The sequence below is a fragment of the Mustela nigripes genome, chromosome 6 (genome assembly GCF_022355385.1).
Source record: "Mustela nigripes isolate SB6536 chromosome 6, MUSNIG.SB6536, whole genome shotgun sequence".
Classification (NCBI taxonomy): domain Eukaryota; kingdom Metazoa; phylum Chordata; class Mammalia; order Carnivora; family Mustelidae; genus Mustela; species Mustela nigripes.
In genome coordinates, this window is record NC_081562.1 from 272,698 (window position 1) to 300,144 (window position 27,447).

The following is a 27,447-nucleotide window of genomic DNA, read 5'->3' on the forward strand; positions in this document are numbered from 1 at the left end:
GCGGGCCCGGGGTGTCCGGGGAGCGCGGGCCAGGGCCGGGGCCGGGCCATGAGCGCGCCGCCCTCGCGTCCCCGAGCCGCGGAGCCCGCCCGCGCACCTCGCCATGGCGCGGCTCGCGGACTACTTCGTGCTGGTGGCGTTCGGGCCGCACCCGCGCGGTGAGTGCCGGGCCCGCGGCCGAGGGCTGCGGGCGGAGCGCCGGAGCCGGGAGACCGGGAAGGGTCAGCCGGGGCGGCGGGAGACGCGCGCTGGGGCAGTCGCGGGGACTTGTGCGGCGGGCGGGCCGCGGCCGCCGGGCCAGCGCAGGGGGCCGTCCGGGGCACCTGCCGGGCTGGGGTCCCGGGGCGGGGGTCGGGGCGCGGCGGCCTCTCTGAGGCCAGCGGGGCAGCGCGGCGCGGCGAGCCGAACCTGCGCGCCACGCGCGGGCCAGAGCCGGGTCAGGCAGAGCTTTGGCGTGGGCCTGGGAGGTGGGAGGGCCCCGAGACGCTCGGCCTCCCGGCTCCCGGTTGGGTGGGATGGGCCGTCTGCGCCTTGGCCGACTGCCGGTGGCTGTGCCTCCAGGGGCACGGACCTTCGGCCGCGAGCCCCTCCTTGGACGCCCGGTGCCTCCGGTCTGGAGCCCGTCGGTGTGGGGTGTCTCAGGTGCGGAGGCTCGGTGCGATGCAGCAGAGGGTGGGATGCCAGGACCGCGCTGTGAAGACGCGGGTTGGGGCTGTACGCGGGGCTCCGGGGGAAATGGGCCTCCTGAAGACGCATGGCGGGTCCTCTGTCTATGTGGAGCTAGAGAAGAGCATCCCTGCAGAGGCTGCGGTCCTCATGCCTGCAAGTCCAGCCTGGGTGCGGGATCCTTGTGCTGACTGGGGCCGGTGTCCAGGAGGTCCCTGTCTAGGGCCGGCGCCTGTGTCTGAGAGCCCTTCAGCCCAGGGGGTAGGAGAGAACAGAGCCTGACAATGACATCAGCAACAGTCATGGAGCCCGGGCTGGGGAGCGCGCTCTGTGTGCCAGGCCCTGCACAGCCCTTTGCATGTGTGATCTCATTTCTTCCTCCCAGCAGCCCACCGGGGTTTCCTTGCCCTCTCCCTCACCCGGAGAGTGGAGTCGAGCAGAGAGGTTGATTGTCTGGTCTGAGCCCCCACAGAGGCTGACGCACTACCAGGCCGTGGGCTCAAATCCCAACTGCAGAGAGGCAGTACATGTCCTCGGGGGTTCCGGTGTGGTCAGGCTGGGGCTTAACCTTGAGATTGAAAGTGGGGTTGAGCCCCCAACCTGTTGCTCATTGTCAGCGCGGTGCCACTGTCATCACCCAGGAGCCGGACTTCCTCTCCTCTTGCCTTTCTTGCTGTGATTCCACCTGCTGGACCCTGCTCTCCAGACCCTCTTCAGTGCCCTCGTAGGACTCGCTCCTGTCGGTCCAAGGGTCCATCCCCTGACACCCTCAGGGATGAGCATATCTTCCTCTAGAGAGGGAGGTTTTGCAGCGAGAACCAGTCATCTCAGTCTCCCAGTCTGCACGAGGCGGGCTCACTCGCAGTGTTGCATGGGCCCACAGAGGGAGGACCGTCTGTTCCAAGGTGCACGTGGGGGACAGTGAGGACGCCATGCCACCTGGAGCAGAGGGCTGCATGGGATCCATGGGAACAAGGTTGGCTGAGGGGCTGCTCCAGCATGAGGGGCCCTGGGCTGGAGCTGCATGAGCAGAGTGGGCTTGGAGGCTGACAGTGCTGAGTGGTTTGGGAAGGGTCTGGGGAGGCAGAGACTACAGATAGAGGCCAGGTGGTAGCAGCAGGGGTGGAGACCTGAGGGTGAATTAGGGAGGTGGGAGGCGGCATGGGTGGACTCCATGGCAGTCTGGCCGTGACACTCAGGGGATGGGCACCCCTGGCATTTGTAGCCTCTGATAAAGACAGAGGAGAAGGCTGGAGTCCGTAATGTCTGCTCACCCCTAGTGTCCACTGCAGTTGGGGGGCCGGTCATGGAGCCCCTCACCACTGTCTCCAGGGCAGGAGCTGGTTGATGCAGGCCGGTCACCCAGTTTCAGGGTCTCGGTTGGCAGGACTCCTCCATCCCCGTGAGAAATAAGCCCACAGGCTAGATCCCTGGCCATAGGGCTGAGGGCAGAGCCAGGTGGTTGGGGGGAAGCCTGAGGCAGAGGAGCACTGCAGGGGGAGTCAGTGGTACCTGCTTTGCCACTTGATAGTTCTTGACCTTGGGCCAGTCTTCCAGCTCCCTGCACTTCAGCTTTTTCATCTGGAGTTGGAGTGAGTCACACAGACCCCCCAGGCTGCCATAGGCATGAGGTGGACCCAGACGTGAAGCTGTTCCCACGGGAGGCTCCAGGAAATAATGGGTGTCTTATTAGTGATGAGCAGCAGGTGTGCAGACACCCATGGGCACTGATACAGTGGGCAGCGCTGCTGGAGGGGGGACCCTGTGGGCTGGCAGGCCTGGGACATCGGGACTGGGGTGCAGGGTCTTCAGGGTTCAGTGGAGCAGGTGGGAGAGGGGGACGTCTTGTCCTTGGCCTGGATAGCGACACCCTGATGGGAGCTGGTGGACGCGGGGCCGGGGTGCCGGAGCGCCGCCTGGGAGCATCTGGTTTTTATGGTTACCATCTGGTGGACTTTTCCAGGCAGGAGCATGGGGAGGGGGCTGAATGGGACCCCAGTGCAGATCCTTCCCCTGGTGAGTGGGGGAGTTCCTTCACTCAGGACATGGGTTCGGCACCTTCTGGACCCTGGGACCAGCTCTGGAGACACTGTGGGGGCCGTCGGATCGTACCTGCCCAGCTTCTGGGCTGGAGGGCCCTGACAGTGGTCAGCTGATTGAACACAGCATGGCCAGTGCCAGGGCGTGCCTTTGGGAACAGGAGACACACTTGACCTGACCAGGGGGCTGAGTGCATGGGAGGAGGGGCTGGACCCCTCCTGGTGCACCCCCCCCCACGCCCAGCCCCCCTCCCTTAGCATTTGAGAACACCTTCTGTCCTGTGCTCTGGCCTCTCAGACCTGACTCTGCTGAGCGGGCCACATTCCTGGGCCCCATCGACTCTCCCCACCCATGTTCCTGCCCTCTGGAGCAGGTTGGGGCTGTTTGGAATGGCCTCAGCTGGCTTCCAGCCCCCACCCTGGGAGCCGGTCTGGTCTGCCTGGGGGAGAGTTGGGCAGGACCCCTGCGGAGGCTGCAGCCCCTCCGCACACATCCTGTTGCTGTGGCTGGCTGGGAGGCCGAGGGTTGGGGCTGGGTGGGTGGAGCCGCGGGGAGGTCCTTCCTTCACCCTCTTGCTGTAGTGCCGCTGAGCGGGTCCCAGGGCGTCGCGCTGGAGTGTGTGGAGGAGCAGGCGGGGCAGGCAGAGGAGCCTGCCGTTCTCCCTTGCCCCCGCTCACAGTGTGTGCTGGCCTGGGCTGGCCCTCCAGGCGTCGCAGCCTGGCACTGGTGACGGCCACTGCCAGCAGATGACAGAACGCGCGCTCTGTGTGCTCTCACCCCGCGTTCAGGCCTGCAGCCCACACAGGGCTGGATGTGGGGACACGGTTGCAAGAGGAAGTGCTTGTCCCCATCTGTGTCTCAGGGGACTTGGGTGCCTTTCCTCCAAAGGCCTCCCCAAGAGTCCTGCCCTGGGACGTGGGATGGTGCCGGCTAGACTAGTTCTACCCCAGTGGGCTGATAGGGTGACCCTCCTCCTCCGAGGTGGGGGAAGCTCTGATGGGGCAGGTCACCTTCATCGCCGCAAGGGCTCAAGTGGGTGGGGAACACGGGGAGGCGTGGCAGAGCCCCCATCTCTCCCAGGGTGCCTGCCAGCCAGCAGCCAGATTGCAGCCTAGCCCCTGCTAGCACGGAGCTGGGGTGTGGGCCGGGTTTCAGAGAGAGCTGGGAAGAGACCAGGAGTCAGGGCCTCTCTGTGGTGTGCCCTTCCTGGGAGGGCTTGCCTGTCCTGGAGCACCCTGGGGCCCCAAAAGCTGTCCTTTACTTCTGATTAAGGAGCCTGTTTCCTTGTGGGGTGTGTGTGGGGCTGGGCGTGGGAGGATGGTAGTGTAGCTGGCGGTCTGCATTCAGCAAGCCTTGATGAGGCCGTGGTCTGTGCCAGGCACAGGTGCGGTGATGGACACGGAGTATGGAGTTCCCGTGTGGCCCAGCCAGCCCGCAGGTGCACCAGGAGTCACAGAGGGGTAGAGGGGAGGGAACGAGGCTCGGGGGGGGGGGGGGGGGCCTGCTGTAGGCCCCAGGCTCAGGCAGGGTGTGGAGGGCTGCCTGGAGGAGGGGGCACTTTGGGGGCTGAGACCCGAAGGCCAAGTTTGGGACGTCATGGCCCAAAGACGGGGCTGGGCGTGATGAGGGAGATGCTTACTGCCCTAGGCTGTGGGGCAGTTGAAGGAAAGCCTCCAGTTGGTTCTTCAGAGGCGGAGCCATACAAGTGGGAGTTGATGTTTCACAGGATGAATGGGGTGGGGAGGGCCCGTGGTGGCCAGTGGCCAGTTACCTTGTCTGCTTCCCCGTGGGGAGAGGCTGCTGAGAACAGCCTTCTGAGGGCTGTCTGGCCTTGGAAGGGAGGCTGTGGGGCAGAGGCTGCTGTCCCTGTCTGCACACACCCCCTCTTCTTCCTCCGCCCGCTGCCTCGTGGCAAGAACTGGGTGAGCCCTGGGTGCCAGCCAGGCACCAGATGGTGGTTTGGGGCTACGCACAAATCAGCCCTGGGGGGAGTGGGTGGGGAGGGAAGCCATGGCTCAGGGTGAGCTGGCCTGGGCCTGTTGAGGGTGGCCCCTGGGAGTGGGCCTAGAGGGACCCCAAGGGGCTTTGTCTTAGTGGGCCCTGTGCGTATGTGTGTGCTCGTGTGTAAGTAGATACGGTACCAGCAGACACCTGTTCCTCTTCGCCGTCTCCTCTTGTCTTTTCAGGGTGTCAGTGTGGGCGGGGGAGGGGAACAGGAAACTGAGGTTTTGTGAGTCAGAGTCATGGCCCCTCCTCGCCTCACCGGCCCGCAACCTGCCTGCTGCCCACCTCCTTGACCTGCCCTCCATGATCGCAGAGCGGGGGTGGTCTCCCGAGGTTGTTGCTGGGCTCCTCCGTTGTCGAGTTGCCGGGCTCTGCTCCCCAGTGCCCAGGCCCCTGGCTCTGGCCGAGGCTCCTGTGCACATCGGGGTGGACCAGGCTGACTGGACAGGGGCGGGGGTGGCTGTGTCGGGCAGGTCCTCAGATGCGGCGCATCTTGGCTTGCTGGGCTTTGGGGTGGGGCCGCAGAGAGGCTTCCTGCTCAGTGCCCGCTCCTTCCCTGCCTGCTCCCACTCTTCTGCTGGTGCGGGCACTGATATTGAAGCTGGTTCGAGCAAAGGGTGGGGACGTCTGCACTCAGGGACCTGCCTGTCGTGTGTGGGAGGTGAAGGTAGGGAGGCTCTGTCTCACTGGCTCGGCCCTGCTGGGTGGGGGCTGGAGGTGGAACAGAGGCCTGTGTCCATCCTCTGCTGGTCTTGTGAGGTGAGTGGTCCCCTGACAGGGCCCTCATCATTGCCTCCTAGTTTGGCTCTAGGGGGTGAGCAAGAGGCAAGAGCCTCTGACTCCACCCATGTGGCCCAGAGCTGGGAATGATGCCCTAGCCACAGAGCAGGGGAAGCAGCCCTGGGCCTCCCGCCCAGCCCAGCGTCCCCAGTCCGTGTGGCTGTGCACAGTGCTGGCTGCAGACAGAGAGAGGACAGGCATGTATGCACCACCTTCAGTGGCCCTGACCGTGGCCGGATCCCCAGCACTCAGGAGGGTTCTCCTTCTGTGGGTGTCCCGAGACCTGGTCCCTGTCCTTCCCACCAGTTACCACTCCTCTCTGGGTCTTGTGCTGGCCTGTCCATCTCCGAGGCGATGGGGCTGGCAGTGGTCTGGGCCTGGGTGTTTTCTCCCCAGGCACAGACAACAGGTGTAAGACCTCTGCCTCTTGAGGGTGCTCAGAGCTGGCTGGTGAGGTGAGCCAGGGACTGGGGCTGGTCCTTGTGGTGCTCCCTGCCGGGCGGGGGCAAGCGCTGAAGCTGGCCTTCGGCTGATGCCACAGTCCAGAGCTGCGCTCCGCTGGCTGGAGGGCTGGCCTCCGGTGTGTGGTGGGCTGGAGGTGCCTTCTGGCTGGGGGTGTTGGCGTGTTGGGGAGGGGCACGGGAGTGGCCCCAGCCTGAGGCTTCCATGCTTTTGGTGCCTGGCCTAGCCAAAGGCTTTCAGGACTCCCTATCCATACTGGGGGCTTCTCTCTGTGCCCTCTGGTGGCCCTGGGGTCCGTGGCTGTCTAGTAGCCACCCCTCACAAGACGATTTTTAGGGAAATGATAGGTCTGGGAGCTGAGGCTGGTCTGATGTCACACGAAGTCCAGGCTGGGTGAGCGCTTCCCATCTAAGACCCTTGAGGCTCCTGGCTGGGTGGGGGCTCTGCGGGGTGGGAGGCTCCCTGACTACCTGTTCCTGTCCTCAGGGAGTGGGGAAGGCCAGGGCCAGATCCTGCAGCGCTTCCCAGAGAAGGACTGGGAAGACAACCCGTTCCCCCAGGGCATCGAGCTGGTGAGTGTGGGGGGTGCTCATGCTGGGGGGGGCGCAGGTGGGCCCCAGTTTCCCCAGGACTGTGAGGAGCCTCTGCGGTGCCCAGTCCCCGGGGTGGGGGAAGGAGCTGTTTGCGCCGCTACAGGGGTGGAGGAGGGAGGTGGCAGGCCTGGCTGGTGGGGTCCGTGCCCACATCGCAGCATGTCGCCTGTCCCCTGTGATGGTGGAGACCGTGTCCTGCATTACAGGGTTCTCCGGCCACACAATGAGACCAGAGGCTGTGACTTCCTTTTGCGGGGAAGGGCCGAGGCCCGGGAGGCAGGATGCACCTAGGCTTGCAGACTCCACCGGGCAGTGGTGTCCGTGCCCTGGGTGAGGGCAGGGAGCCACAGGGAGCAGACTGCTGACCCCTCCCCCTGCCCCGCCCGGCCCTGCAGTTTTGTCAGCCCAGCGGGTGGCAGCTGTGTCCTGAGAGGAACCCACCCACCTTCTTCGTCGCTGTCCTCACTGACATCAACTCTGAGCGGCACTACTGCGCCTGCTTGACCTTCTGGGAGCCGGCAGAGCCCACACAGGTCACTGGGGACTCTGGGGTCCGGCCTGCATGGGCTTCTGGCTGTGGCCCACTCCCTCTGCCTCTGTCCTTGGGTGTGTCCCTGTCTGTGGCTAGTCCCAGTGCCTCAACCCCACTGAGGCTTGAGTTCCCAAAGGGCTGCTCCCGTCTGAGTCACCTGCGTCCTCCCCCCGGGCCCGTGGGACTTGTCTGAAAGCGAGGTGGATGGGGCTTCTGTCCACAGGAAGCGGTGTGCACTGAGGACGCCACCGAGCGGGAAGAGGACGTGGACGAGGGGGGCCCTGCACAACTGTCTCCTGCGACACCTGGCCCGCCTGGCCAGCTGTTCGCGCCAAAGACACTGGTGCTGGTGTCTCGACTGGACCACGCGGAGGTGTTCAGGGTGAGGCGGGCAGCCAGGGTTCGAGGCAGGACGTGGGGTGCCCCTGCCAGTGGGGCCACCATTCCCCAGTCTGTGGTCCTTGCAGAACAGCCTGGGTCTCATTTACACCATCCACGTGGAGGGCCTGAACGTGGGCCTGGAGAATGTGATCGGGAACCTGCTCACGTGCGTCATCCCCCTGGCGGGGGGCTCCCAGGTGGGTCCTGCGGGCGGCTGCCGTGCACCCACAGCCATGGCCCTCCTGCTGTCCTAGGCCGTGAGGGTGGGGCCTGTGGGCCCTCAAGAGTCCGGCGGGGCTCAGCACGGCCCGGACCGTGGACACTCTACTGCGTCTTGGTGCTGCTGTCACCTGTCTTCCCTTCTCGGCCCTGCCTGCTCACCTGCGCATCCCATGTCTTGCCTGGCTCCCTACCTGGCACCCTTCTGTTTCTCTGTTCTCTTGCTCCTTGGGTGTGCCTGTCTCTGGATGTTGGTGTCCGCGTGTCTGTCTGCTCTGCTCCCTGGTCAGTACCCCCACGTGTGGGTGCGTCTAACTGTGTTTCTCTGCCCGTCTGTCCTGTGCAGCTGGACTCCGTGGAGGACGGAGTGGTATGGATTCTTTGTTTCTTCTGCCCACCCAGGCCCCACCTTGCCCCAGGTCAGAGGCCCTGAGTCTCCTCTGCAGCGCTGCGTGGGCCGGCAGGCCAGGAATGGCCTTTCCCTCCCGTTAGCAGGCCTGCCTTGGCCAGCCTCACCTCGGCTCAGGGAGCTCTGGGCTGACGCGGGGCTGGCTGGAGCCGCTGAACGCGGGTCCCTCTTTTTCCACAGAGAACCATCTCTTTGGGGGCTGGTGACCGGCAGGTCATCCAGACCCCACTCGCCGACTCGTTGCCCGTCAGCCGCTGCAGTGTCGCCCTGCTCTTCCGCCAGCTGGGTGAGCCCGGCCGTCCCCACCCCCGTCCCCACCCGGCACTCGCCGCCCTCTCCTCCCCCCGGGGGCTGCTGGTCAGAGTGGGGTTCTTGCTCAGCTGGCCCTGCGAGCCCGTGGTCTCCCCCGCAGGCATCACCAACGTGCTGTCGCTGTTCTGCGCTGCGCTCACGGAGCACAAGGTGCTCTTCCTGTCCCGAAGCTACCAGCGGCTCTCAGACGCCTGCCGGGGCCTCCTGGCGCTGCTGTTCCCTCTCCGATACAGGTGCCCTACTGCCGCCTCGCCCCTCCTCCCAGCCCTTCCGCTCCGGCTGCGCACACTGAGCCCTTGCCCGTTGCAGCTTCACCTACGTGCCCATCCTGCCGGCACAGCTCCTGGAGGTCCTCAGCACCCCCACGCCCTTCATCATCGGTGTCAACGCGGCCTTCCAGGCGGAGACCCAAGAGCTGGTGAGGGCTGTGGCCTGTGCCTGCCTCCCTGCTCCAGGCCGCGCTGACTGGCTGGCGGCTCCCTGACCACTTGCTCCCTTCGGTCCACAGCTGGACGTGATCATTGCCGATCTCGATGGAGGCACTGTGACGGTCCCCGAGTGTGTGCACGTCCCGCCCCTGCCGGAGCCGCTGCAGAGTCAGACTCACAGTGTGTTGAGCATGGTGAGGCGGGGCCGGTGGCTCCAGGGAAGCTGAGAGCGGGGTCACTTGGCAGCCAGGGGAGCCCCAGGCCCTGGGTGTGTGGCCATCCTCACTCCTCTCTGCTTACGCAGGTCCTGGATCCAGAGCTGGAGTTGGCGGATCTTGCCTTCCCACCGCCTTCGACGAACGCTTCCTCCCTGAAGATGCAGGTGGGGCTCCCTGCGGTCCCAGCGCAGGGCGTGCGCCAACCCTGTGCCCTCTCATCAGGCCTGCTGCCCCTGACGGCCTGTGGGCAGTGCCAGTCACACTGTATAGCCAGCCCTCCTGGGCCAGTCGTCGGGGGCCGGGGGGGTGCATTGTGAGTCTCTGGGGTCCTGTGCAGGAGTGGTTGTCGGGATGGCTGTGGCTTTGTGTGAAAGAAGGTTGGAGGGGCAGGACGGGCGAGGCGCCCAGGAGGCCTGGGCAGGGCGCGGATAGGTGTGTTTGTGTGTGTGGGGTGGAGCTGGAGAGGGGTGGGGGTTTGGAGGGCTGTGGCGTGCAGGGGCCGGGGCAGGCCTGTGGCCTGGTCCTCACCGGCGCCCCCCGGGCCCAGGACAAGGAGCTGCGTGCTGTCTTCTTGCGACTCTTCGCTCAGCTGCTGCAGGGCTACCGCTGGTGTCTGCACATGGTCCGCATCCACCCGGAGCCCGTCATCCGCTTTCATAAGGTGCCCCGCAGGGAGGGCTGGGGGTGGAGGCGGGTAGGGAGTCAGTGCTGAGGGGCTGACCCCCTCATGTTGCCCCCAGGCAGCCTTCCTGGGCCAGCGTGGGCTGGTGGAGGACGACTTCCTGATGAAGGTGCTGGAGGGCATGGCCTTCGCAGGCTTCGTGTCGGAGCGTGGGGTCCCCTACCGTGCCACGGACCTGTTCGACGAGGTGCACCCCCGCCCCAGTTGGGAGGAGCCCCTGCCACCACTCCCAGCTTCGCCCCGCCTGCCTGACCCTGCCTCCTCCCACAGCTGGTGGCCCATGAGGTGGCGCGGATGCGGGCAGATGAGAACCACCCCCAGCGTGTCCTGCGTCACGTCAGAGAACTGGCAGAGCAGCTTTACAAGAACGTACGGCGGGTGACACGAGGGGGTGGGCCCGCCAGGCCGGGGCACGGTGCCGCCAGGACAGGGCACGGTGCCGCCTGGCTCCGCGCAGCTCGCCCACACTCACCTGTGTCCTTTGCAGGAGAACCCATACCCCGCCGTGGCTATGCACAAAGTGCAGAGGCCGGGGGAGGCCAGCCACCTGCGGCGGGCGCCCCGCCCCTTCCCCCGGCTGGACGACGGCATGGTGCAGTGGATCGTGGACCAGGCGACAGCCAAGATGCAGGGCGCGCCCCCGGCCGTGAAGGCTGAGAGGAGGAACACTGTGCCCTCGGGGCCCCCCATGAGTGGGTGACGGGAAGGGGGCCAGGGCGTGGGGCCCAGGGTGAGCGCGAGTCAGAGATGAGCGTGTCATCTTCCCGCAGCCGCCATCCTGGAGCGGAGCAGCGGGCTCCACGGCAACAGCGCGCGCCGGCTGGAGGTGGTTCGAAACTGCATCTCCTACGTGTTTGAGGGGAAGATGCTTGAGGCCAAGAAGGTGAGGGCAGCCGGGCACAGGGAGCCCCTGTGAAGGGTGCTGAGCCTGGGGTCCGCGTGCCTGCTGGCGGCCGGAGGGGCGGGTGACACCAGGTCTGGGGCCCCTTCCTCAGTGCAGCTGGACAGAGCCTGTGGGGAAGCTCGCAGGAGGGATTTACTTCATTTTCGGGACATCAAAACCCAAAGGTTTCCACTGCTAAGTTTCTTCTCCATTCCTCCTGACCGAAGTGCCAGCCCGCACAGCGCCGTGCGTTTGTGGTCCTGCCCTGCATGGTGTTGGCCCACGCCTGTGGCCCCCACAGCAGCCAGCTTGAGTCCCGGCCGCACGATCTCCTGGGAGGGGCCTACAGGGCTCCTGCTGGTTTTACGACGAAAACTGATAAGAGAACAAGCACACGGTCCTTTGTGCACCCTGCTCAGTGCCCAGCCGGCCAGCAGCAGGGCTGCAGCCGTGGGAGGGGGTGCCTGTTGGGGCTCAGGGCCAGGGAGTACCCCCTGGCTGTGGGTGGGCAGCGTTTCCATCTCCGCGGGCTTTTGCGCGTACAGAGGGCAGGGTCGGCCAGAAGTCAGTCTGTGGGGCAGTGAGCTTCCAGAGTCTGGCCCAGACTGTTTCCAGATCCCCTCTGTGCTCAGAGCCTGGGCTCTGGCCTCTTGGGGGGGTCCATGGCCCTTCCCCTCCCAGGCTCTGTGCCCTGGCCTCCCTCCTCCCCTCCCTCCAGGGCATGGTTGGATGCCCCCAGCCCCATGTTCCCCTGTCTCCAGCTGCTCCCAGCTGTGCTGAGGGCCCTGAAGGGGCGCGCGGCCCGCCGTTGCCTCACCCAGGAGCTGCACCTGCACGTACAGCAGAACCGGGCGGTGCTGGACCACCAACAGTTCGATTTCGTCGTCCGCATGATGAACTGCTGCCTGCAGGTGAGGCCGGGCTGCAGCCCTGGGCGTGGCGGTGGGTGGGGGTGCCCCCTTCCCCCCGCGGGGATGTGTCTTCTGGCCGTGCCTACGGCTGGGGAGGTCCTGGGCTGGGGGACTCTCACTGGAGGGCGCCTCCTGCCCCGAAGCTCTGGGCGGCTCTTGCGGCCCCCGGCGGGCTGGGCGTGTGGGGGCGGCTCCGAGGGCTCCCCGCTCCCGCAGGACTGCACCTCCCTGGACGAGCACGGCATCGCGGCTGCTCTGCTGCCCCTGGTCACGGCCTTCTGCCGGGTGAGTGCTGGGGCCGCCCCGCTGCCTTTCCCTCGTCCCCTCCTGCTGCACCTGGTGACCCCTCCGCACCCGCGCCCCCCCATCCGGCCTCTGCAGAAGCTGAGCCCAGGAGTGACCCAGTTTGCGTACAGCTGCGTGCAAGAGCACGTGGTGTGGAGCACGCCGCAGTTCTGGGAGGCCATGTTCTACGGGGACGTGCAGACCCACATCCGCGCCCTCTACCTGGAGCCTGCTGAGGACCGAGACCACGTGCAGGTGCGTGGGGGCTCCCGGGCCTGGGGGGCTTGGCGGCGAGGGCCGGCCCGGTCGGGGCTCACCGGCGGCGCTGGGGCAGGTGGGGGATGTGTCGGTGCCAGAGGACGAGCGTTCTGCCCTGGACGTGGCATCCGAGCAGCGGCGCCTGTGGCCCACCCTGAGCCGCGAGAAGCAGCAGGAGCTGGTGCAGAAGGAGGAGAGCACAGTGTTCAGCCAGGCCATCCACTACGCCAACCGCATGAGCTACCTGCTCCTGCCCCTGGACAGCAGCCGCAGCCGCCTCCTGCGGGAGCGTGCAGGGCTGGGCGACCTCGAGAGCGCCAGCAACAGCCTGGTCACCAACAGGTGCGGGGGCGCCTCGTGGGCCCACACGGGGGGCTCGGGCGGGCGCACCTTGACCTGCGGTGTCCCCTCCCCGACCTAGCATGGCGGGCAGCGTGGCAGAGAGCTACGACACAGAGAGCGGCTTTGAGGACGCAGAGACCTGCGATGTGGCTGGGGCCGTGGTCCGCTTCATTAACCGCTTTGTGGACAAGGTCTGCACAGAGAGTGGGGTCACCAGCGACCACCTCAAGGGGCTGCATGTCATGGTGCCAGGTATGGGGGTTCTGGGGATGCAGACGCCCTTCTCAGCCAGTCAGGCAGGGGGCCAGGGTGTGAAAACGACTGTCTCCCAGACATTGTCCAGATGCACATCGAGACTCTGGAGGCCGTGCACCGGGAGAGCAAGAGGCTGCCCCCCATCCAGAAGGTGAGCGGGGGGCCGGCCAGGGGTGGGGGCCTGGGTGGGTGCCGGGCGGGGGCCTGAGGGGCTGTTCTTGTCCCTGAGCAGCCCAAACTGCTGCGGCCACGCCTGCTGCCCGGCGAGGAATGCGTGCTGGACGGCCTGCGCGTCTACCTGCTGCCAGATGGCCGTGAAGAGGGGGCGGGGGGCAGCGGCGGCGGCCCCGCACTGCTCCCAGCTGAGGGCGCCGTCTTCCTTACCACGTACCGGGTGATCTTCACGGGGATGCCCACCGACCCCCTGGGTGAGCCTCCAGACCCTTCGTCCGTCCCTACCCGCCCTCCCCCATCCAGGTCCTGGGAGGGAATAGGACTCGCCCTCCTCAGGGGTGTGGGGTCTTGTGCAAGATAGGTCACATCTCCCCTCACCTGCCCGGGACCTGCATAGCTCTGGCACCCCCAGACTCTGTGACCCCCCCCCCCCCTACTCTGCCTGGCCTGTGCTAAGTCGGGGAACAGGTGGTGGTGCGTTCCTTCCCGGTGGCCGCGCTGACCAAGGAGAAGCGCATCAGCGTGCAGACACCTGTGGACCAGCTCCTGCAGGACGGGCTGCAGCTGCGCTCCTGCACGTTCCAGGTTTGCCCGGGGCACGGCGGGGCACGGGTGTGCGGTTGGGGGGGGTGCCTGGCTCTCCAAGGTCCACAGGCATCCAAGCCCCCGGTCTCATGCTCGCGAGCTGGCGTGGGGCCAGACCTCACCCACCGCGCCTGTCTCTGTTCACGCACAGTAGCTCAGTGTCATCGGCGTGTGTGATGTGCTGGCCTTTAGGGCTCCTTGTTTGTTTGGGGGGTACCCTGACCCTGGCACCCGTGTCTGGAACGTGCCCTGTGCCCCACGCCTGAACATCACACCAGCGCATGTGACACTTGGTGAAGGACCAGGTGCCTCAGCCTGGAGGTCACACGTGGCGTGAGGAGGGCCCTGTGCGTGCCCGCTGCTGCTTGGGAGGATGCCCCGTGCCAGGTCCCAGGGGGTTCCCCGCTTTTGCCCGCAGGCTTCTGTGGCGGGGGCCAGACCCAAGGGTGCCCAGACCTCTGAGGGCCTCTTGTCTGGCGCAGTTGCTGAAGATGGCCTTTGACGAGGAGGTGGGGTCCGACAGCGCTGAGCTCTTCCGCAAGCAGCTGCACAAGCTGCGGTACCCGCCGGACATCAGGGGCACCTTCGCCTTCTCCCTGGGCTCCACGCATACGCCCGGCCGGCCACCCCGCGCCACCAAGGACAAGGGCCCTTCCCTCAAGTATGGAGCCGGGCCCCAGGGCTGGGACCCCCACCCCTCCCTGTGTGCCTGTCCCCCTTGTCCGTCCTGCTCGCCTCTGCTGACCCTGTGTGCGCACCCCCTCCAGGACCCTGTCCCGGAATCTTGTGAAGAACGCCAAGAAAACCATCGGGCGGCAGTACGTCACCCGGAAGAAGTACAGCCCTCCCAGCTGGGAGCACCGGGGCCAGCCTCCTCCTGAGGACCAGGAGGACGAGATCTCAGGTGGGAGCATGGACAGCCCCAGGTGGCCTTGTGCAGGGCAGGGGGTCCCGCAGTCTGTGGGTGACGCCCCCGTGTGCCTGGCCCACCCCAGTGTCGGAGGAGCTGGAGCCCAGCACGCTGACCCCTTCCTCGGCCCTGAAGCCCTCCGATCGCATGACCATGAGCAGCCTGGTGGAGCGGGCATGCTGCCGGGACTACCAGCGCCTGGGGCTGGGTACGCTGAGCAGCAGCCTGAGCCGAGCCAAGTCCGAGCCCTTCCGCATCTCCCCAGTCAACCGCATGTACGCCATCTGTCGCAGGTGAGCAGGCCGTGCCTGGGGGACGTGCACCCGGCGGGCTGGGTGGTTGTGCCCTGTGCCCCGCGGCTGCACCCTGACGCCTCCGGCTCCTCACAGCTACCCGGGGCTGCTGATCGTCCCGCAGAGCGTCCAGGACAACGCCCTGCAGCGCGTCTCCCGCTGCTACCGCCAGAACCGCTTCCCCGTGGTGTGCTGGCGCAGTGGGCGCTCCAAGGCCGTGCTGCTGCGCTCCGGAGGCCTGCACGGCAAGGGCGTCGTCGGCCTCTTCAAGGCCCAGAACGCGCCTTCCCCAGGTACCCTCCGGGCCACGCGCGCACTCCCTCCCCTGTGCCCCCCATCTGGCCTGGCTCCAGCTCCATCTCCTCCCCCAGGCCAGTCCCAGGCAGACTCGAGCAGCCTAGAGCAGGAGAAGTACCTGCAGGCCGTGGTGAGCTCCATGCCCCGCTTCGCGGACGCATCCGGGCGGAACACGCTCAGCGGCTTCTCCTCCGCCCACGTGGGCAGCCACGGTGAGGGGCGCTTGAAGGCTGGAGGATTCCGGCGCGGGGGGAGGCGGGAGGCTGTGGTGGCTTTTGGGGAAGGCAGGCCAGCGAGGGGGTGGCAGGTGGGGTGTGGGATCTCGTGAGCACCCTGAAGCCCTGCTCTGGTCGGCCTTCTGCCTGGGCCCAGCGGCTGCTGCTTTTAAACGTTTTATTTATTTAATTGACAGAGACAGTGAGGGAGGGAACACAGCAGGGGGGTGGGAGAGGGGGAAGCAGGCTCCCCACTGAGCAGGGGGCCCCATGCGGGGCTCGATCCCAGGACCCTGAGATCATGACCTGAGCCGAAGGCAGAGGCTTAAGGCACTGAGCCCCCTGGGCGCCCCTGGGCGGAGCTTCTCGACCTCCTCTTCCTGCCTGGGGCCTGCCTTCAGGCCACAGCTGACCCTTGAAACCCCCACCTGGGCCGCATCCCTGCTCTGTCCCCTGCTCTGTCCTGTCCTTCCCACCACTGCTTTGTCGAGGTCATCTGACTGCTTGGGCTACATCCGCCATCTGTCCTGGTTCCTTCGGTCTTGTCTGCGCAGGCCTCCCCGTCCCGGTCCCCATCCCCGGCATGGGCCCTCTCAGCACCCCCGGCCCTGCTGGTCCCAATGGATCCAGGCCCTTAGGGCCCAGCCCTGCCTTCTGTCTGGCGTGGCAGGGTCTCATGGTCAGAGATGGCAGAGAAGACACCAGGCCTGGGAGGTGGAGGCCGTGAGTGGGCCCTGCCCCACCCTGTTGGAGCCCTGGCGTAGGGCGGCCACAGTGGGGCTCAGTGAAGCGTGTGTGTGTGTGTGTGTGTGTGTGTGTGTGTGTGTTGCTGCCCAAGGGGTACACGGCCGCTGTGGAGGGCTGGTCTGACCTGGTTACAGGCGGGGACCTTGCTGGGGAGGTCAGCTCTCTTTGTCTGGGTTCCTGGACAGGCTTCCAGGTGAGAGAGGACACCCGTGGGGGCCATGTGAGGGTGGGGCCGGCCTCCTCCAGGGCCCGTGTCCTGAGGCAGTCACTCCTGCGTCACACGTACCTCCCACTGATCTCACTTGCTTCTCCCTGACCCCATCCTCCCCCGTTTCACCCAGGTCTCCCCATCTCCCCTCCCCTCCCCACTGTCACCGTCTGACTCTGAGCCCCCCTCCCCGCCACCCCATCTCCTCCAGGGGCCCCATCCTCGGCTGCCCGTCTCTCCTCGCCGTGCCTCACCCCAGCTGATGCCGTCTCCCCCCGCACTCCCCCATTGCCCCCAGCTCCCCTCCCTCCTGCCTGGATCCCCACAGATGCCCTGTCCCTGTGTGCCTCATCCTCTGGGTCTGGGTGATAGACTCTCAAGGGTTAATCCTCCAACCCAGGACTCCAACTGCTGTGCAGCCCATGGGGCCACCTATGCTTGGGGCCTGGTGTCCAGTGGCCTCTTAGTCTGGGCTTGATCTGTGAGCCTCCCCTTGCTGGCCTGGGTCTGACCCCCACCTCAGCCTGGTGTCCGCCTGGGAGGTAGGCTGCTGCGATTGATGTGTGCCTGGTTTACAGTCGGTAGGGGATGCACGAGGGCTCCCCTTTGGCTGTGAGACACGCCTGCGCCTCACGTGCTGGTTGGCGCACATGTCACACCAGGGTCCCTGCCGCTCAGGCCTTCTGGGTCCTCCGTCCCTCCTCTCCTGCTCGTCTGAGCTCTCTTGTGCTGTGGCTTCAGCTCCCAGATGCACTTGGGTGCACGGGTGGGTTTTGGGGGCTGGTGGCCCACCAGTGGTGGACCTCCTGGGAGTGTGCTCCTGCTGCCTCATTCTTCCGGCTCTGCCCACTGCCCAGGGCCTCGCGGCGGGGCGGAGCGGGGGCGGCACGGAGGGCATGGGGGTGTCTCCAGATCACCCGAGGGCCTCCAGCTTTCTCTGCCGAGGTCTGAGGAGGCCCCACACCCTGCTTCCGCCCCGCTTGGTGCCTCTGCAGCATGTCCCTTGCTGTCTGCACACCAGCCCCTGGCCCGGGTGGTCTGGGCTCACACTGCGGGGCACTCTGGCTTCAGCTTTTGTCTTTTGTGACCACTTGATGGGCACTGGGGACAAGGGGGCCTGGAACAGGGCAGCCGGTGTGCCCTGTGGTCGCTCACGGGGGGTGCTGCTTGGCGTCCCGTTCCCTTTTTGTGCCTTGTTCAAGTGGCTTTGGGTCTCCCAGACTCCCGGCCGTCTTTGAGTGGGATTTATGGCTCCACCACTGGAGGGAGAGTCCGCACTGCAGGTGGCCCCTCCCCACAGGATTCTTTATCCCCAGTGTGGCCTGGACACCCTTGACTGTTCCCAAAGCACCCTGGCGCTGCCTTCCTGTGTCCCCCAGTCCAGATCAAGTCCTCCCTGCCCCCATTGCCAAGGGGCAGGTTCTAGTTGAGACAGACCACGTCCTGGCTGTGAGTGATGGTGTGTTCTGCCTGCAGTGTGGCCGGCTGGTGCCCTGCTTGTCTGTCGCCGCTGCTGTGGTAGGGAGGGACGGTGCCTGGCTGCCTTCTGCAGAGGCGGCTGAGCCCGGGCACTGGGGAGCTTCCTTCCCCAGGCACCCTGTGCCTCCAGGCTCCCTGTGCCTCCAGGCTCCCTGTGCCTCCAGGCTCCCTGTGCCTCCAGGCCTGGCCGTCTCAGCCTCTAAGACAGGGGTCTGGCCCTCTCAGGCAGGTGGCCTTCTCTGCCAGTGCTGCCCCTGGGGCTCAGGCCAGCCCGTGTCCACGGTTCCAGGCTGGGAGCTCTAGGCTCCAGGCTTCCTCTTCTCCAGGCTGTACCTTACGGCCCCTCTTGTCGGTGGGCGCTGCAGGCGGCTGCAGGCAGTGCCGTGGGGGCTGACGAGGCAGGGATGGGCCTGTGGGGGAGGCGCTAGATGGAGAGCCCAGGGTTCTTGTCTCTCTTCGGATCCTATTTGCTGCTGGCCCTCTGTTCCCTGGCCTGCCCCTGAGGGCCAAGAGGGCTCAGAGGGCATTGGTATTGCCCCCCACTATCTGTGGGGCTCCTGGGGGCTTGGTGGGAACCCAGCCCTATAGTCGTTTTGGACCACAGGCCCTCCATGCTGGGCAGACCCTCGAGCCTGGGGTCAGGCCTGAGGCTTTTCTCTGCTGTGCCCCCAGTGCCCAGCCCCAGAGCCAGGGTCACCACGCTGTCCAACCCCATGGCGGCCTCGGCCTCCAGACGGACCGCTCCCCGAGGTACCGTACTGGCCACACAGGCTGGCTCCCCCCACCTGGCACTGACGACCCCTGTGTGACTGAGTCGTCATGGGCACTAACGTCCCCTCCACGTCTGGCACTAACAGTCCTGGTGATGACCAGCATAACCCAGCCCTTCCCACAGCCCTGGGCACTAACAGCCTGAGGCCCCGAGTCCCACCCCAGACCCCCAACACTAACGCAAATGCAGGCCCAGCTGGGGTCCCTTTGGCCTCCCCGCCTTGCCTGGGGAGCTCAACCCCAGGTTAAGGGGTGCCCCAGGCCTGCTCAGGCGCTCACGTGGTTTCTTTGTGCAGGGAAATGGAGCAGTGTCCGGGCCAGTGGGCGCAGCGGTGGGCTTGGCGTTGATGTGGGCTCCCGGCTGGCAGGCAGAGACATGCTGAGCCCGCCCCAGGCTAACGGGGCCCCCCCTGACCCAGGCTTCTTGCAGCCCCAGCGCGCAGCCCTCTACATCATTGGGGACAAAGCTCAGCTCAAGGTGACTGGGGTGGGGGCCCAGGGCCTGGTGGGGGGCCCAGGGCCCGGGCGCATCTCATCACGGCTGGCCTTCTTCAGGGTGTGCGGCCAGACCCCCTGCAGCAGTGGGAGCTGGTGCCCATCGAGGTGTTCGAGGCACGGCAGGTGAAGGCCAGCTTCAAAAAGCTGCTGAAGGCGTGTGTCCCAGGCTGCCCTGCCGCTGAGCCCGGCCCTGCCTCCTTCCTGCGCTCGCTGGAGGACTCAGAGTGGCTGATCCAGGTGTGTGAACCCCTGCCCCTGCTGCGGTCTGCTGTGCCATGGGGGCCCGCTTACCTACAGCCACGGACAGATGGGGTCACGGCTTGCTTGTTGACGGCGCTGGGCCCCTGGAGAGGGCGATGGACCTTTCCCACCTGGACGGCAGTACCGTGTGATGGAGGGAGGCTGGGGCCACCTGCTCTTGTTGGGGTGGGGCAGGCCATCTCCAGGACGGGGCAGGGTGGGGGAGCCGTCGGGGGCCTGCACGGCTGCAGGAGGATGAGGGCACCGGCTCCGGAGGTGCTGAGGGGCCGCCCGGCCGTGCAGATCCACAAGCTGCTACAGGTGTCGGTGCTGGTGGTGGAGCTGCTGGACTCGGGCTCGTCCGTCCTGGTGAGCCTGGAGGACGGCTGGGACATCACCACCCAGGTGCGTGCGGGCTGTGGGGACAGCCGGGCCCCTCGGGCGTCCCCACGGCCACCGTGCTGACAGGCAGGCGGGGCCGGCAGGTGGTGTCTCTGGTGCAGCTGCTGTCCGACCCTTTCTACCGCACGCTGGAGGGCTTCCGGCTGCTGGTGGAGAAGGAGTGGCTGTCCTTTGGCCATCGCTTCAGCCACCGCGGGGCCCACACACTGGCTGGGCAGAGCAGCGGCTTCACGCCCGTCTTCCTGCAGTTCCTGGACTGTGTGCACCAGGTAGGCAGGGGCCCACGGCGGGGGCGGTGCCTGCGCCTCCTGGCCCTGACCGGTCACCCCGCACAGGTCCACCTGCAGTTCCCCATGGAGTTCGAGTTCAGCCCCTTCTACCTCAAGTTCCTTGGCTACCACCACGCGTCCCGCCGCTTCCGGACCTTTCTGCTCGACTCGGACTATGAGCGCATTGAGCTGGGTATGGGGCAGGGCTGGGCTTGGGGCAGGGCTGGGCGGCCGGGCCGGGCCTGGAGGGTGGTGGGGCTCAGCACTCCCCCTGCAGGGCTCCTGTACGAGGAGAAGGGGGAGCGCCGGGGCCAGCAGGCGTGCCGGTCCGTGTGGGAGTACGTGGACCGACTGAGCAAGAGGACGCCCGTGTTCTACAACTACATGTACGCGCCCGAGGACGCGGAGGTGAGCCAGGGCCTGGCCAGGGCGTCCGGGCGCCCTCCTGCGCAGCTCCTCATGCCAGGCCCGCCCCCAGGTCCTGCGGCCCTACAGCAACGTGTCCAACCTGAAGGTGTGGGACTTTTACACCGAGGAGACGCTGGCCGAGGGTCCTCCCTATGACTGGGAGCTGGCCCAGGGGCCCCCCGAGCCCCCAGAGGAAGAGCGGCCTGATGGGGGTGCGCCCCAGAGCAGGCGCCGAGTGGTATGGCCGTGCTATGACAGCCGCCCCCGAGCCCAGCCAGACGCCATCTCACGCCTGCTGGAGGTGAGCACCGCGGTGCTGTCGGACGTTCCCCGTGTGTTCCTCAGGCCGGGGGCCCTGCCCCCTCCCCCCTCGCCCCAGCTCGTGTTTGTGGGCGGCGATGGCCAGAGGCTGCTGTCCTGGCCCCCTGGGACCTAGGAGGTGGCTTCTTTACTCTAGGCACTTGTACCGTTGGCCCTCAGGGAAGACAGGGTTTTCCCAGGGACTGCCCCGGGCCTCTCCCAGACCACCGCACCTGTTGCCTGGGTTCCCCTGCTGTCGGCCACCATGCTCCCGTCCAAGGCCGTTGGGCTTTGGGGGGCTGCTTAGGCCCTTTGGAGCCTGTTCCGCAGCGGAGCAAGAGGTGCCAGCATCCCGGCGTAAACACAGGATGTCCATGGCGCAGCGCCGGGCCTGGCCGAGAGGCACCCGTTACCCAGGGCTTTGGGGGGGAACGGGTGACCCACAAGCTCAGAGGGCCAAGGAGACCCTTCGTCTCTGGTGGTTCCGCCTCGGAGTCCGACGGGAGTCGCGCCGTTCAGTTTCCTCGCGGGGCCACGGGGCCGTGTCTGTCTCACTGGCCCGCGTCTTCAGGGTCGCGCTGAGTTTCTTGCACTCCGCACGCGCTGGTGCTTCCTCAGTCTGACGCTTTCTTTCACTGGGTATGCAGTGCCTTTAGGCTTAGCTGTTGACCTGGGCAGGTGGGAGTCCAGCTTTTTCTTTTAAGTCCTCCGCGTGCCCACCGCGGCGCTGCAGCTCACGACCCAGGACGCGGAGTTGTGCCCCCCGCTCCAAGCTAGCCACAGCCCCGGAACCCGGCCCCTTGCTGTTGGTTGACTGCGTTAGTGTCTGCTCTTTCCTTCCGTTTGTTCCCCGCTGACAAGTGAGCGTCCCGCCGCATTGACCTTCTGAGCGGCTTGTCCCCGTGCTAGTTTCGGGGTGGTGTGGATGGCGGTCACGCGCCTGCCTGCTCCCCTCACGTCTCCCGCGTGTGACGGAGGCTGTTTGGGAAGAGCCCGGACGGCGGGGAGGCTTCTCTCCTCGCGGTGTCCCGTGACCTCCACGCTTCCTTGCTTGCGGGCCTGAAGAACTTGCAGTGTTTCTGGGAGCGCAGGTCGCCAGCGACGGACTCTCCGTGACTGTTCGCCCGACCGTGGCTTTGCTGGGCCTGGGCTTATTTTGGAGGTTGTAGCGTTCTCGGTTGTTTCCGTCCTGTCGTGTTTTCATGAGTGCGCCGCGCTTTTCCTTGGCATCACTGCAGAGCTGGTTTTGAAACAGCTCGGGATCCCGCCGGCCGGGACCGTTCCCAGTCCCTCCGTTCCCCTGGGGTGACCCTGCCAACTTGGGGGGCCGGTCCTGTGCTGTCTGCCTCGCACGGCCCCACGGACGGTCGGGCTGCACCGCTGCCTGACCAGACTAGCCAGGCACTAGGGTACCCACTTCGGGGGGCCCTGCCTTGCTGCAGTTTTCTTGGTGCTTTGACCTTGGAGACAACTTCCTGTGCTTCAGGCCAAGGGAGACGTCATGAAGCTGCAGACGTGTGGTGGCCACACGGCCGGTTTGCTGCGACTTGGCATCCACTCATCAATCCATGGATTGCCCTGGAAACACAGTGGCTTCTGGCTGGGCCAGTTATGCCCTTTTATTTTTAATTTTATTTGTTTAAGGAATCTCTACACCAACATGGGGATTGACCCACAACCCTGAAATCAAGAGCCGCATGCTCTGCTGACTGCTCCTACCAGGTGTCCTGTGCCTTCATTTTAAATTATTATTTATTTATTTACTTTTTAAAAATTTTATTTATTTGACAGAGAGACAGTGAGAGAGGGAACACAAGCAGAGGGAGTGGGAGAGAGAGAAGCAGGCTTCCCGCTGGGCAGGGAGCCCGACGTGGGGCTCAATCCCAGGACCCTGGGACCATGACCTGAGCCGAAGGCAGGTATTTAAGGACTGAGCCACCCAGGTGCCCCCTTTTTAAAAGATTGATTGATTTGAGAGAGAATGACAGCATAAGCAGGGGGAGCAGCGAAGGGAGTGGGAGAGAGAATCTGAAGCAGAACTCACTGAGCATAGAACCCGACCTGGGGCTCAATCCCATGATCCTGAGACCCTGACCTGAGCCAAAACCAAGAGTCGGACCCCGCAACAGGATGTACCACCCCGGCACCCCAGTGCCTTTATTTTTTAAAGGCTGTTTTCTGGACGGCTAGGTGGATAGGTTGGTGAGGCGTCTGCCTTTGGCTCAAGTCACGATTCTGGGGTCCTGGGATTGAGTCCCACATCAGGATGCCTGCCAGTGGGGAGCCTGCTTCTTCCTCTGCCCCTCCCCCTGCTTGTGCGCCACCCCCGCTCCTGTCAAATAAATGGCCTTTAAAAAAAAGAAAATGAAAGGTTTTCTCTTAGGATATAGAATTTTAGGTTGACAGCTTTATATTTATATATATATATATATTTTTTTTTTTAAATTTGACCCAGAGAGAGATCACAAGCAGGCAGAGAGGCAGGCAGAGAGAGAGGAGGAAGCAGGTTCCCCACTGAGCAGAGAGCCCGATGCGGGGCTCGATCCCAGGATCTGAAGCCTCTGAGGCTTCACCCACTGAGCCACCCAGGGGTGCCCTAGGTTGACAGCATTTTACATTCAGCAGATTTTTTTTTGTTTTTTAAAGATTTTATTATTTATTAGAAAGATGGAGAGAGACCACAAGCAGAGAGGCAGGCAGAGGGAGAGGAGGAAGCAGACTCCCCGCCGAGCTGGGAGCCTGATGTGGGGCTTAGTCCCAGGACCCTGGGATCATGACCTGAGCCGAAGGCAGACGCTCAACCGACTGAGCCACCCAGGCGCCCCACATTCAGCAGTTTAAAGATGTCATTGCGTTGTTTTCTGGCATGCAGTCTTTTTTTTTTTTAAAAGATCTTACTTATTCATTTGAGAGAGTGGGCGCATGAGGGGAGAGGGACAGAGGGAGAAGCAGACTCCCCGCCGAGCCGGGAGCCCGATGGGGGACTCGATCCCGGGATGCTGCGAGCCAACGACACAAGCTGAAGGCAGACACCTAGTCAAGCCATCCAGGCACCCGCGTTGTTTCTGATTGAAAGTTGGGGCTTTTCCTTGTCCTTGTAAACTGCGTGACATGTCACCCTTTCTCTACCTTTAAGATTTTCTCTTCACGTCTGGTTTCAGCAATCTGACCATCATGTGAGGTTTTAAAGTTTTTTTTAAGTAACCTCTACACCCAGCATAGAGCTGGAGCTCACGACCCCCAAGATCAAGAGTCACGTGCTCTTCCAACTGAGCCAGCCAGGTGGCCCTCTCGGGGTTTCTGGTCCGTCCTGCTTGGAGCTTTCTCAGCTTCTTAGATCTATGGGATGAGGGTTTTCATCAAATTTAATGCAATTTTGGCCATAATTTCTTTTAAAGGTTTTTTTTTTCTACGCAGTCTCTCCCTCCTTTCCTGTGGGACTGGACTGACCCATAGGTCCGGAGGCGAGGTTTCTTCTCTGCAGCTCATTTCCAGGACCCCACGTTGCAGCTCCCTGCTCTGCTCTTCTGTAGTCTGATGAAGCTCGCATTTTAGATTCCGTATTTTTCAGCCCTAGAATTTCCGTTAGTCTTTTTAAAACGGTTTCCATTCTTTGTGGAGAGCCTCCATCCGCTTGAACATTCTGTCCGTCTCTGTCTTTACATCTTAAACGTATTTAGAACCAGTGGTTTGAATTTCTTGCCTGCTGATTCCAATACCTCTTTCTTTTCTGGATCTTTTTCTTTTAACATTTCTCCTAAGCATGACTCTCATTTTCCTGCTTTCTTGTTTGTCTAGTAATTTTTTTAAATAATGGACATCGTGGGTTCTGCATTGTCGAGGGTCAGGATTGTGTTTGGGTTTTTTCCGCGCGCAGTTACAGGTGTGTCTGCTCCGGCCAGCTGGAAGCCCTGCAGCTCCCTGCATCGCGCCGCTCCGGCTCGCAGCGGCCGAGGAGCTGCTCCCTGCCAGGCTTGTGACATCTTGCCTGGCCCGTGGCGGTTTATGCCGGGAGGCCTCTGGCTCTCGAGAGCTCCTGCTCGGGACCACGGCCCCTTCCCTGGGTCCCTGAGTGTCCGCAACCCCGAGCTCCACGTCTCTGCCTGGTGCTCCTTGTTTTCTTTGCACAACTGATTTCTGTTCTCTCCAGATGATTGGGTTTTGGCCACCCCTACCCTCACCCACCCGTGTTCCAGCGGTACCAATCACTGCACCTTCCTGCTTTCCATAGTTTGGTCTTCCTGCGTTTTGGTCTGGATATTTTCCTTCCGAATGATCGTTTTCCACTTCTTCCCCAGGAGCTACAGCGGTTGGAGACGGAGCTGGGGCGACCCCCGGAGCGTTGGAAGGACACCTGGGATCGGGTGAAGGCAGCACAGCGCCTGGAGGCCCGGGCAGATGGACGTGTGAGCAGACCTGGGTGTGGGTGGCCAGGGTGAGCTTGCCGGCAGGGGGGCCTGGAGGCCACCGGCCCTGACACAGCCCCCCCCCCCTCGTCCGCAGGGCACCCCCAGCTCCCTGCTGGTGTCCAGCGTGCCCCACCACCGCCGCTCGCTAGGCGTGTACCTGCAGGAGGGGCCTGTGGGCTCCACTCTGAGCCTCAGCCTGGACAGCGACCAGAGCAGTGGCTCAACCGCGTCCAGTTCCCGGCAGGCAGCACGCCGCAGCACCAGCACCTTGTACAGCCAGTTCCAGACGGCCGAGAGTGAGAACAGGTGTGAGGGCATGTCTCGCTGCGCGGCATGGACTCCTGAGCTGGGGGACTGTGGGTGTGGGATGGGTCAGAGGTTGGGGGCCAGTGCCGTTGGGGAATGTCTGGCCCTCTCTTGGGTGGAAGGATTTGTGGGGGAGGCCATAATGCCACAACGGTGGCCTGAACGTAAGCCGACAGTGGCTGAGGAGAAGCAGGAGGGCTCTTCTAGAAAGGTTTGGGACGTAGAAGCAGTGACCACAGCCAAGCCACCAGCTGAGGTTGGGGCCTGGCAGGCTGGAGAGGGGCCATCTTGCCACGATGGCCTCCCCAGAGCGGCCTGCTATGTGTTCCTCGTCCCAAGACACCTGCCCTACAAGTGGGGCTGCTTCCAAGAGACCCTGAGACCTTGGTGTTGGGCCCTCTCCAGTGTCCTGGCACGTGAGGGGTGAGGGGTGGGGACCCTTCTCCATGCCTTTGAGGAGAGTCCCAGGGCTGCTTCGTGGCCCCCTGGCCGGTCTAGCCTTCGAGTCCAGCCTTGGGTCTGGTTGAGGGCAGGGGCTGGGGTGGCGTGACAGCCAGCCTGGCCCGGGGTCTTTTGTCTGTGCAGGTCGTACGAGGGCACCCTGTACAAGAAGGGAGCCTTCATGAAGCCCTGGAAGGCCCGCTGGTTCGTGCTGGACAAGACCAAGCACCAGGTGAGTGGTCGGCAGCCAAGGCGAGGAGGTTAGAACCTGGGGTGGGGGGTGCTGCCCTGACTTCCTCCCCTCCCCCGGGACCCCCACTCAGCTGCGCTACTACGACCACCGTGTGGATACGGAATGCAAGGGCGTCATCGACCTGGCCGAAGTGGAGGCCGTGGCCCCCGGCACTCCCACCATGGGTGCCCCCAAGACCGTGGATGAAAAGGCCTTCTTTGACGTGAGCTGTGGCCAGGGCCCAGGGATGGCAGGGTGGGGGGGCTCCACGGGCTGGGACCGTGGAGTCAGCGACCCGCCATTCCCAGGTGAAGACGACGCGTCGCGTTTACAACTTCTGTGCCCAGGACGTGCCCTCAGCCCAGCAGTGGGTGGACCAGATCCAGAGCTGCCTGTCGGACGCCTGAGCCCAGCTCTGCTCCGGCTGCTCTGCGTCCAGTCGTTAGAGACCACTAGGGGTGGGCAGGGCCCCCCGGCCATGTTTACAGCCCCCACCCTCGACAGTATTGAGGTCCCACCCCCCCCTTATGTGTACAGCCCCTGCCAGCTCCCACGCCCTGCCCACCCCCGCCCGCCCGGCCAGCTGTAACTTATTTTGGAGTTCTGGGGGAGCCCCGGCTGGCAGGTGGCCATGGTACAGCCCTCTCGGTGGGCCTGTAAATAGACCCCTCCTGCCCCGCCCCCCGCCCCGTCAGCCCACCGGTCCCGTGGCCGGCCACTGGCCGCCTGTTCCTAGAAGCAGAGTCTATAAAGAGAGAACTAACAACACGCCCGTGCTTGTGTCTCCTCGGCCCACGCTCCCACCCCCGACCACTCTGCCCAGGACCCACATCCACCACGTGGGGCCCAAGCTCTGGTGCCAGGGGCATGGGGAGGCAGCTTCAGCGGGCCCTTGCTGGCACCCAGCCACCCTGAAGGGTGGTCTTGGGGCTGGCACCCACCCCCTCCTGCCATAGCCCCCAAGCACCGCCTGGACAGGTGGCGGCCATCTGCAGGGGTGCTGTGAAGCGCGCAGACAGGGCCAGACTGTCTGGAGGATGGTTCCGGGCAGAGGGCATCTGGGGGTGCTGAGGAGGGTGTGCTCCCCAGGGAGCAGGGGTCACAGCTGGGGGTTCCCGGAAGTTTGCTCCAAATGCCTCCCCCCGCCCCCCGGAATCCCGCATCAAGCCGACCGTCCTCCACACCCTGGCCTCTGCCTGCACCATGACAGGTGCCACTATGCTTACTCCTCTCCCACGCGAATGTCCCACCTGCGTGAGGAGCCGGCCAGGTGGGGTGTGGGCGGTGCCTAGCCGGTGGTGGCACCTGTCAGGGCAGAGGGGAGCAGTAGGTGTGGACACAGGAAAGACCCACAGGTGACATCAGGTGAGTGATGAGAGCCCCCAAGTTCTCTCTGGGCCACACGGACCACTACTGGGCCGAGGTTCTCAAGGCCCGGGAAACGCACACCTGGAGTCCCCTACCTGCCCGAATGCACGCAGGGGCCGGGAGGGTGTCCATGAGGCTGTCCCTGGGGGAGGAGGTCAGAAGTCACCAAAGCAGGGGCCGCAGAGTGAGTCAGTGCAGGCCAGCACTGCTAGGGAGGGACAGGGACTGTTGAGTG

General features: G+C 64.7%; 1 protein-coding gene across 4 annotated transcripts; it reads left to right on the top strand.

Moving 5' to 3' along the window:
* Nucleotides 1-15: 15 nt before the first annotated feature.
* SBF1 (SET binding factor 1) lies at nt 16-26,612 on the top strand. Of its 4 annotated transcripts, XM_059401676.1 has the most exons (42): nt 16-158; nt 6,439-6,524; nt 6,941-7,078; nt 7,301-7,459; nt 7,545-7,655; nt 8,024-8,047; nt 8,267-8,372; nt 8,499-8,631; nt 8,708-8,816; nt 8,907-9,020; nt 9,131-9,208; nt 9,592-9,705; nt 9,785-9,913; nt 9,997-10,095; nt 10,214-10,418; nt 10,497-10,609; nt 11,371-11,520; nt 11,737-11,805; nt 11,902-12,060; nt 12,140-12,405; nt 12,485-12,657; nt 12,738-12,811; nt 12,893-13,088; nt 13,292-13,419; nt 13,902-14,080; nt 14,187-14,323; nt 14,415-14,622; nt 14,719-14,915; nt 14,994-15,131; nt 18,241-18,318; nt 18,636-18,817; nt 18,895-19,074; nt 19,381-19,482; nt 19,563-19,748; nt 19,815-19,941; nt 20,026-20,156; nt 20,227-20,457; nt 24,755-24,862; nt 24,960-25,171; nt 25,757-25,844; nt 25,936-26,067; nt 26,153-26,612. In XM_059401676.1, exons 1-42 carry the CDS (start codon nt 104-106, stop codon nt 26,249-26,251), a joined length of 5,703 nt encoding a protein of 1,900 aa, XP_059257659.1. In that variant the 5' UTR covers nt 16-103; the 3' UTR covers nt 26,252-26,612. The 4 variants fall into 4 exon arrangements, with proteins under 4 accessions (XP_059257659.1, XP_059257661.1, XP_059257660.1 ...); XM_059401678.1 differs by lacking the exon at nt 18,241-18,318; XM_059401677.1 differs by lacking the exon at nt 8,024-8,047 and having other exon boundaries at nt 17-158.
* The last annotated feature ends 835 nt before the right edge of the window (nt 26,613-27,447 follow it).

Excerpts from the sequence above, each read along its gene's own strand:
- SBF1 (XM_059401676.1), top strand. The coding sequence starts at position 104 with ATGGCGCGGCTCGCGGACTACTTCGTGCTGGTGGCGTTCGGGCCGCAC. Across the intron at positions 6,525-6,940 it reads TCCCCCAGGGCATCGAGCTG|TTTTGTCAGCCCAGCGGGTG; the intron begins GTGAGTGTGGGG and ends CCGGCCCTGCAG. Across the intron at positions 19,749-19,814 it reads TCCTGGACTGTGTGCACCAG|GTCCACCTGCAGTTCCCCAT; the intron begins GTAGGCAGGGGC and ends CACCCCGCACAG.